General features: G+C 38.6%; 1 protein-coding gene across 6 annotated transcripts in view; it reads left to right on the top strand.

The window, feature by feature from the left end:
• Positions 1-10,629, top strand: part of SH3BP2 (SH3 domain binding protein 2) — an 85,829-nt gene that overhangs the window by 68,689 nt on the left and 6,511 nt on the right. For all 6 annotated transcript variants that reach the window (XM_040554635.1, XM_040554636.1, XM_040554637.1 and 3 more), the window contains 5 exons: positions 3,738-3,877; positions 4,972-5,074; positions 7,510-7,627; positions 8,205-8,275; positions 8,653-8,741. In XM_040554635.1, coding sequence (XP_040410569.1) covers positions 3,738-3,877; positions 4,972-5,074; positions 7,510-7,627; positions 8,205-8,275; positions 8,653-8,741 — 521 coding nt within the window. The remainder of the gene's footprint in view (positions 1-3,737; positions 3,878-4,971; positions 5,075-7,509; positions 7,628-8,204; positions 8,276-8,652; positions 8,742-10,629) is intronic.

Raw genomic sequence — 10,629 nt, 5'->3', positions numbered from 1 at the left:
CTTGGACTGGCTCTACGGATACGTCAGCAATACGTTGCAGACTCCTACAATGTCTCTCCTGCTATGCTTTAGTGTCTACCATCTCCCTCCCAGGCACGGAATTGCCATATGGATCTTCTGAGAAACAAAGTAATGGAAGAAGTCCTTTTGCTGTCTGCTGTCATACTCCCCTGGTTCAGGACGTTCATCTCAGTGCTATTTTTTGGGGGTGAAGGTAGATTTAATAGCCATTCTAATGGATTGGGGACTTAATGGAAAACTTAGTTTAAAACTATGCATCTAGTCCCTTGGTGACAAGAGTGGGAAGAAGAATAAAGTATGTGGCTGTTGAATGAGGCTGACACAAAACAAGAGCGATATTACCTTGTGTCAAGTAAGAGGAGGACTGGCATCAGAGAGCCTGGCTTGGCCCTGATGGCACTTAGTGGGCTTTCTGTTGTCTTTGGTGTGTGCTCAGTGGAAGAGGCTTTGCTTAGGCACCTGCGCTGCAAATATGTAATGGGGTCTTTGGCTTGTAGGGCAAGAATGTAACGGGATAAAAAACACATCTTGGAAATATTTTTCTGTTCTGAATGACCACAGAGCGCACAGGCTCTACAGCGACGACTTCCGTGCTTGCTGTTGAGTGCAGCTGGTGATGGGACGTTGATCCGCTCCTCATGTAGTATATTTTAAGAACTTTTATAAGAGGAAGATCAAGAGTGGAAGGAACCATTTCAGGGAGCTAAAGACAATCTTAGTATCGATGCTAAGACCAGAAAAACCTTCAAGAGCATCCATTCTTCCTTCATCCCACCCCTACAACAAAGATCTTGTGGATAGATGGTTCTGACAGCTTTGTCCCAGGAGAATGATGGAAAGCAGCATCTACTGTCCTTCTAGGATAGTTTTGTACTGTCAAAAAAAAAAAAAGGTGGGGGTGGAGAGGAGAAGAGGAAAAAAAAAAAAGACAATCTGCGACCAAATTAAAATGTTTCAAACCCGAATACCAATGTCCTCCCTGTGTGTCTGTAATTTTGGCCTGAAAGTGCTTGAGGAGCCTACACGTGATGAAGAGTGGTAAAAGCCACAGTGAGACCCAGAAAATATGCCTTTATGCATAGCTGCCCCTAAACCCATTGGAAAACCTGGTATTTGGTGGTCTCTTAAATTTATAAAACATGTCCTTGCCTGCATGGGGTTCGGCCACACCTTTTTGTTCACATAGCTGGGATGGGGAAGTGCTAAGGTTTGGTCTCTGTTCTCAGAGCCGTTTTCTTGTAAGTAGTCAGAAACAAAAAAATGATTGTGAATAGAGGAAGCAGAACCTGATATTCTGCTGTCCTTCCCGCTCAGTTAAATCCTGTAATCGCACTGTAGAACTGGATTCTTTATGCCTTTGTTTCTCTGCTTCCATGATTTTTTTTTGTCTTCCTGATATTCTGGCTTTTCAGCAGGTGAAGAAAGTGCAGCACCCAGGCACAGTTCAGTGAGTAGCTGAGCTATCCGTGTAGAAGGCCACCATGACCTAGTCAAATATTTGTGCTTTCTGTATTTACCTAGGGAGGGATACCCTTGTCCCCAGTGTTTGTCATTGGGTCCTAGAAATCTCATCTTGCTGGTTGTTTTGGATAACCTCCGGAGGTATTTAACTCTTCCTTTTCTGGTATGTTTTCAACCTATGTACAGTAACACTGGGACTATTGTTTCATTCCAAACACTAAGTCCTAAGGCCTTTCTTGTTCTTTGTAGAATAAGCACACAGCATTTGAAAACCCACAATGATCTTGAAGCTGTTGGATGGCATTGAGACTAATGCTAGGGTTAGATCAAGAAAACTGAGCTCAGAGTGTATCTGGCTGAATAAAAAGTTTCCATTTTTGCTTAATCTTTTTTTTCCGAATGTAACTAGAAACAGACTGAAATCACTTAATTGTAAATTAATTTCATATGTTTGTATGTTGCTGTGCCGGCTCTTAAAAGAAAAATAGTGCTCGGGACTTGCCTTTGTGTTCCTCATTTGAAGGAAATCGCTCTTAGCAGTACTGCAGTGTAGTTTGATGGCGGCAGCCAGCTGATTAATGCTATTTTCCTCACTTTGACTCTTCTGCAAGATACGGTTAAGTAATTTGAAGGATTCCTTGTTTTTTTTTTCTTTTGCCTTTTTTTCCTTTTCTAAATTTCAGTTGTTTTGTTTTTCTTTAACTATTTTATTAATTCTTAAAACCTGTGTAGCCACTTCTTGGGCCCATTAATACACTGCTGCAAGGAGGAGGAAGGCGTAACGCAGCTTGTAAAGATCTCAGTTGTGTAACAAAACCAGGGAGGGGGAAGAGCTCTAGCAGAAGGAAGGATATAGCTGAATACAGCAAAGGTAACAACTTTTGGTGAGTAGGAAGGTCCTGGAGGAACACTAGGAAGCCATCGTGTTTGCTGTGAGAACCTTTCTAGAGTCTTGCATCCTGTCTTCTCCACTTGACCCTGTTTTATAACACTGAGGGACTAAAACCTGATGTTTGTGATTTAAGTTTTTAGGCTGCCTAAAGAATTCCATGGAGTTTAAGCTCCCCTGGTAGAAATTGTTAGTAATTTCCACCCCTCCCCACACGTGCATTGTCAGCAAAGGATGAGCGGGTAGAACTAAATCCTAGGTTGATCCGTTGAAAGGTCAGTCGACTTGCCTGTCAGTTTTCTCCTAAAGCTTACGCAGTGGTTATGTACTTCACTGCTGGCTCTTAGGTTCCTGTACTGAGCTATGCTGATGACCTAAGTTACTGTCCCTTACCGGGAAAGAAGAAGCAAACAGGATTCACTTGAAGCTCTTCAATTCTAAACCATTCATTTCGTAAGGACTAATTAACCGGTTTTATTCACAAAGGAATTTCCTTAGTTTGCCCCTTACCAGCAGGGGTCTCTAGCCCTATACCTGAGCATAACAGACCATTTTATGCCTAGGTCACACTGTCCGTTCAGTTCATGCATGTTTTTATGTATGACACAGTTGGATTTTTAGCCCAGTTCCGTTGCCAGCTGAAGAAGGGTCTCAGTGATACATCAGACAGAACAAACTGCTGCTTAAAATACTAGTTTTCTTGGTAACTTTTGTAAGATGATAGCAGAAGGAGCGGTAACTGCAAAAGTGCTTGGTGGAGCGTGGCCTTAATCACTGATATATAAATTAAATGGTTGTTTGCAGCAATCTGAGATGAACCTGATTTGCACTGGATGTGGTCACATATGACCTTCAGTATAAGATAATACTCTAATGCTGTCGTTTAGAATAAAACACATAAGTGTGAGGAGTAAGGAGTATTGCATGCCACAGTTACTAAAATCTGACTGTTGATTCCCTCACTATCCAGAAAATTATATTCTGTGTCCACACGTGGTGGTAGAGAACCTTAGAGAAGTTGATTTTTTTTTCTAGCCACTTGCCTTGATTAATTCTACGTTATCATCTGGGGCACTTTAAAATATAAATACCTCAATAACATTTACTGAACACTCTTCTATTGTTTTGACACCCGTCAATCACTTTTGAGAACTGCATAAAAATAAATCGGGACTTTCTGCGCTGTGTTTTTTATACCTCACAAACTTCCTGGAATCTATGAACACCGTCTGTGGTGCATACTTGACTGCTGAACCATGTTAGTCGTTTGGAAAACTTGCTTAAGGAAATACGCTTTGTTTCTCAGTACTCATTTCCTAAAGTAAAATCTAAATTTTAAACTGTTCTTAATTAATGTAAATTGCAGAACGATGGCCTCAGAAGAACAGGTCTGGCCAGTCCCAATGAAGGCAATTGGAGCACAAAACCTTCTGACAATGCCTGGAGGAGTGACCAAATCAGGATATCTTCATAAAAAAGGAGGCACCCAGCTGCAGATCTTGAAATGTAAGTTGAATGAGGTATTAACTAAAGTAAATGTTCTAAATCCTTGCCTTTGGGGCCATAAACACATTTCCTGTTAACAAGCTCTTTAATGAAGCCAGTCTTTGTCTTACTTTGTATTGGATTATAATTTTATTGGAGTATTTGTATGAAAGACGTGTATTGAAAGAATTTGCTCGAATTATTTTGGAATTTTAAGTCTTAGATTGTAAGTATTGTGGTTGAGTTTGTTGTGTTTGGTTTAATCTATTGTCAAGGCCTTCAGAAGTAAGATTTTAAGACAGAAACAGATGGGATATGTATCAATTTAGAATACTCTTTTCTGAAGGAAATTAGTGCTCAGCTTTTTCTACAGTTGGTTATTTGATACTAGAAAAATATCCCCATCTCTTACTGATATTGTGAAGTGGAAATTTTCTCACTGCCGAGATTAGGCTGTACTTAATAGCAGTAATTACTTTTGGAATCAGAACTCATTTACTTGGAGAAAATTTAAGACTTTGGATTTATTTATATTCTGTTCATTTGCTATACCTGTTTACAACTGAACTGTGTTTATACAACTAAGGGCAAAGATTGCTTTCTTTGATAAAAGGAGGAGTGTTGGCACTTGTCTAGCTTTAAAAAAGAAAACCAACCATTTTATTGCCAGCTTTATGTATGTATGTATTACCACCTTTGAGAATAAAGAGATGCTATTATGATTTTGGGGTGAACATAAATATGTATTTGTAGCCCGTGGTTACATTCCTCCCATCTTGTTTTGGGCTGCACTCTTATGTTAGCTTGTTCCTCCAGTAAAAAAAAAAGCACAGGTGGAGGTCAGGCTTGCAGTCTTTTAGGTTTCTTTTGAAACTGTTTGACCAGCTGCCTCTCAAATGAGGGAAGCAAATACTGCCCTCAGTCCTGAAACTCTGAACCGAGTGCTGCATGCGACTGGTCATCAGCCAGCTGCCACTCAAATAGCTTGTGCCCTTTTGTAAAGATTTATAAAAGTAATTAGGACCTCTTAACTTGGGGAGGGTTATTGTGTAAGAATTGAGTAATGTACTGCCTTTGAATTTATATCTTGATCACTTTTTTCTTTATCATTTCAGGGCCACTGAGATTTGTGATTATCCATGAGGGATGCATTTACTACTTTAAGAGCAGCACATCTGCATCTCCACAGGGCGCATTTTCTTTGAATGGTTACAACAGGTGAGTTCCAAAGGACTTCCTTAACACCCAAGGGCCTTTTCCTTAACGGGGCGGGGGCTGTCTTTCATTTTGAACAGGTAAATTCAACTATGGCTGTTGTTTGGATTAAGCACTGGTCTCAGATTCCAAGAGATCTGTTCCTTTCAAATTGTATATATGATGTTTTCTGTACCTTGCAAGTGTATACCCTTAATCTTTTGTAATTTCTCTAGTAAAGCTGTTAAATTTGCAACCATTGGAATGGGTTTGTGCTTGTTCCTTATTTAATGCAGGCTTTGCACAGACAGGTAGATGTGGATTCTTCAAGACAAATGATCTTTGTTCTCTCGTGATTCAATGATCATCAAAAAACCAGAAAGGAATCAGAAAGGAACACCTAAAGATCTCCTGATTCAGTGACACTAATTGGTGTCAAAATTGAATCAGCTACAGGAGTGACAAATGAGAGAATGCATGTGCAAAAATGTCTGAGTCATTCCACTACACGTTATAAATTTTAATATTTGCTTCTTGACTTGAAGACAAATACATGGCTTTCAAGTTAACCGGTACCATCAGGATCTTCCTGAGTGCAGGAAGCCTACCAACAGCAGTCCATGGGAACCTTAGGAAACTGATGCTAAGAAAGGACTGATCAGATACAGAATGTAGAGAAATATCACATTATTGGTCCTGCAGTTTTATTGTATTTACATACATGTATGTTATCCTTGCACTGCATGATATTCTCAAACTTCTGGGATAAGGAAATCTCTCTCGTTAGAATGGGAGGGCTTTTAACTGACCACAACAACAGCGTATTTTCTGGGAATGCTGCTGAGGATATTATGGCTAAGAAAAAATAAAGATGAAATTGTACAAGCAACCTGTACTACAACTTGGCCATGATGCTAGCTTCTGTAATCACGTTTTTATGAAAAATGACAAAGAATTTTTGAACGCTAGAGACTGTCTCATTGCTTTTTATATATCTGTGTTTTAGCAACCTGTAGAGACCTTGGTTGGAGCTGGGTCAACACTAACCAGGTCATGGTTAGTGTTATGCACAGATACAAGCATTATTGAAAAAGAACTTGAAATGAAGGAAACTCATTTATTGGACTGGGTGGTTGCATAAGGCTGTGTGAAAACAAGTTGCCCTAAGGTTCCCTGAACTTGTATTTTGCACATTTCATTCAACAGCCTTTAAATGTTAAGAGTGGACAGCCGGTGAGAGGGTGCTGAGTTGTCCAGTGACTCAGAATGTGGGAAGCATTGCTATCCCTTCCAGCTGTAGGATGGGTATTTCCTGTATTAACATCCCTGTTAGTCTTAAATTAGCAAGTGAAATAACTTGTAGTTCCTTTTGTGGCTTTGTTTCAGGCTGGACAGATGCAGAAAACTACAGCATGCAATTTCAAATTGGGGTTGGGGTTCTAAAAAGATGCAATAGCCAACTCTGAAAGAATTTTGCTCTTAATGCCATCTACAGTGTTGATGGGATTTTATTTATTTATTCATTTCTTTCCAAAATCATGTTTATATTGATTTGGTACCTAACCAAAAGTCAAATGTCTTTTCATTTTTGTAGGTTTACAAACCACCTTCTTTAAATAGGACTCGTAGAAATCTTGTATTATATGAGGAAATCAGCAAGTTTAAAAATTTAGGAACCAGCAAGAAAGTTCCAATAATGATTGTAAAAACCTAGATCAGATTGCTCTATGGCTTGTGCTGAGTTATTCTTAGAAATTTTACTTTCAGATCGTCCACAGTCTTAGGATTTTAGTCTCCTTATTTTTTTCCAAAGCTTTATAGCATGCAGTTCCAAATAGTTTTTTGTGTCTGTGAGGATAAGGCAGAAGTTTCTCATTTGAGAATCCTTCGGGGAAAAGATTAAAAAAAAAAAACAAACTTACCTAACACAGTTTGTGGAAGAGGTTGAATTAAACTTTAAAAAAATATTAATTTTAAGCATGTGCATTGATCTAGTGTTGTAAGGTAGTGCTTATAAGCCAGAAGTGGAAAAATTAAGTTAACTTTTAATATTAGCTCTCTTTTGTTTTCTTGGAAGACCTGTGTTGTCATTTCTCCTCTGCCTTTCTGAAGTAAGGATCACAGGCACCCTAAGTAGACGTCATGCCATGGTGTGAAGCTTGTAAATTAACGCAGTTCATTAAAACTGTTTATTGAACCAGTCAAAACATCTGTTTATATGTCTGTCTGATGGTTTAACTAGTGCTTTTTCTCCTGTCAGCACTCTTGCATTATCCTTTATACCACTTTGAAAAGTACTACAAATGCACATATTAGCATTTTGGTGGTGTTTTCTTGGGCTTGGGACTTCTTTTCAGCCATAACTGGCAGGTAAAACTGCTTTCTGAGCTTTATGACTTGCACAGCAGAATTAACTTTACAGATTCGGACTTTTATATATTGGTTATTCTGTTTCTCAGGGTTATGCGGGCAGCTGAGGAGACGACATCAAGCAACGTGTTTCCTTTCAAGTTAGTTCACATTAGCAAGAAGCACAGGACGTGGTTTTTTTCTGCTTCATCTGAAGATGAAAGAAAGGTACCTTTCTACTTCAAGGAAAATTAAAGCACAACAGAAGAAAGTGAATCTTGACTTCCCTAAAATCTACGTGAACTGGACATGCAGCTGTAACCCAAATCTGTATTTCTAGTTCTTTGGACTCTGAAAATCATGTCTGAAATTTTAACTATTAACTGAGTGAGAATTCCAGTTGTAATTTAGGGAATGTCTGAAAGTGGCATACTAGATGTCACAGTTTCCTTCATATTCCTGGTTTTATTTTTAGCTAATGAATGAGTATTTATGATGTAAACCTTTGATAAAGTATGAAAACTGTTCAGTGAACTCTCCTACCCATAAGCAGACTATGAGCAAGTACACAGCTTTAGGAGTAACAGCTTGAAATTCACAGATCAAAACTTTAATATTTTAATATGTTCATATAGGATTTTAGATAGTCAAAACATTATGACTAGTAATTCCTCTCAACACCTCTATAAAGTCATAAATATTTCACTTGCACAGCCACTCTGGCCCTGCAGAGGAAAGATACTGTGCATCTTTGTGTAGTGATTTAAAGAATAATGTGTTAAATGTTGTGCTTTCGTTTATTTAGAATTGGATGCTATCCCTGAGGAGGGAAATCGATCACTACCACGATAAGAAAGAAACAATAACAGAATTCAGGTACGAAGCCTTAACCCTTATTTGCTTTCTTCCCCTTTCGCACTAGCTGTTGATAGTGTTGGTTTTGGCTCTTTGCACCTTCAAGTTACTTACTGCTAAATAGTAACAGGTGCGGTACGCCCCAAGAATGAAGGGCCTACCTAGTAAAGAGTTTAAAGAGTACCAAGACGAGTATCGATCTTTTTGCTAAGAGAAATTAAAATGTGTAAAATAAGAATAAAATAACAGCAGCAACATATTTGGCTGTTGGCAGAGGATTAGATTGCTTCTGCTTTTCCTGTATTACGTTGCAGTGCTGCAGTCCTGCTAATGGATGTCTGTGTTTTTTCAAGACCTGTAACGCAGTGATGCAAAAGGGATTGTCTTTTCTTTTGCAGTGACTCTGGTTCTGATGCAGACAGTTTCTACGGCTCAGTAGAACGTCCCATTGATATCAAGTATTCTCACCACTCAGCAGATAATGAAGGTGACAATTTTAGACACTTACAAATAAGATCTGTTTTATTTTTCTTGTGGATCCTGCAGTATCCCATACCGTTCCAGTAGCTTAAACAAACTATCTGGTCCAGTTTGCATCCGAGAACTATAAATTCTTATTTTTACAAGGTGCATGGAATTGCTGTAATTTCAAATCAAAACCAGGATAGTTTATGTTATAAAGCCATTAGTAAAAAAATAAAGGGTGACTAAAGAAATTCAGGCCTTGCAAAGTGTCTGACCCCATAATAACACAGTCGTAATTTTGTATCTTAATTTTTTATTAAGACTGCATGTTGGAAAGTCCATAGATGTAGCAAAAAGATGAAACATTTGAGTATGTTATGTAGTGTGGAAGTCTTCACTATAATTGATGCTAATTGAATATTATTAACAATAACTGAATACAATTTTAATAGTATGGTGTTAGTCACTTAAAAGTATGTCCTAAGAACATCTTCTGACAATGTGGTAAGACCTTGTGGAGCTCGCTGCCTCCCATATTGTCTGTAAAGTTGATTCATCTGTCCTGCAAAAGAAGCAGTGATTCACATTGGGATGTCGTTGTGTCTGTGTTGTAGTCTGCTTACTATGAAAGAGAATCAATCACCCTCCCAGTTCAGGCAGATCTCACATTAGGCATTTAAACGGCCTACGTGAAATGCATAGGGTAATGTTCTTCAATGACTTTCAGACCGAGTAACTTTTAGAAGAAAGGCTCCAAGAATCTCATTCTTAGCAGAGTCTGTTTTCAGTTCAGTTTGATACCTGGTTGTTGCTGGAGCTGCTTCACAGTAAACAATTCTGGCTGAGTGTGTTTATTTTTTAATTAGAGAAGATGATATTATAGGAAGCCTTTCAGATAGGTATTCTCAGCGTATTTCAACAACTGCCTTCTTAGTCAAGAAACACAGTAAAATCCAACTTGAGAAGACTTGCCTCAAGGTTCAGATAGTTCCTTTAGTAGGCATTTTCCCATCTGCCCTCTCAGATTTCTGCCCCAAGGCAGGGTTGATTGGAGCAAGTACTCCCGTTTCCTGAAAGGAAATTCCTGACCATTTTTCCTGACTAGGACAAAAAAAGAGGGAGTTTGATTCTTAGGAAATCCGGTTTGATTGTTGCAAAGCAGAGGAAAACAGACTCATCAGCATTTTGTATAGAGTTGTGGTTCAGGATTTCAGTATTTATGGGAGGGAAGGGATGTATACGAGAGGAATTATGTTTGAAGAAGCCCAGAAGGACTTCAAGTAAGGAAAATTAGAACAGCTAACTGATTTTAACAGAACCTCTCTCTCTTTTTTTTTTTTAAGGTACTTCTTAGGGGAAGTACTATGTATTGTCCTTAAGGCTCCCCTCATAGCCAATGATGAGACATTACTGCCTAGAAGTAGCATGTTTTTTTATGTCTTGATTATCCTGACTTCCAGTTAAAGGCAGCACTGAAATAATTTAAGTCATTTGTTGTGATGCATCTTTCTGTTGCCAGAGCAAGGCAAAAGAACTAATTGTTTTGTAAATCATGAGGCTTGCTTAGGCATCCATGTTGCAACATCATGCATGTTTCTGTGATAGGGTTGCTTCTGGGTTGTTGTGCTTTTACTCTTCCAATTTGTTTTCCCAGTATGTCAGTTTGTAGCTATGCCTCTGTAACCGATTTGATTTTTTCTGAGGGAGGCTATGCCACTAGAAAGTTTCACCAGAAAGTGTACTTTAATTTGAAAGATGGAGGAAAATGTAATACATGAGAGAGGTAGACTTTTTTTTTCCCATTTTTTTCCATCTTCTTTAATGAAAAATAGTTGTTAGAAAGCAATAAATATTCCTACTTGGTTCCAGTAGTACTTGTCAGAGTCTGACACATTAACTTTTGTCCGCAG

The sequence above is a fragment of the Cygnus olor genome, chromosome 4, assembly GCF_009769625.2.
Source record: "Cygnus olor isolate bCygOlo1 chromosome 4, bCygOlo1.pri.v2, whole genome shotgun sequence".
NCBI classification, from domain to species: domain Eukaryota; kingdom Metazoa; phylum Chordata; class Aves; order Anseriformes; family Anatidae; genus Cygnus; species Cygnus olor.
Note: the sequence above shows the minus strand (reverse complement) of the source record. Positions and strands in the feature narration are given on the sequence as shown.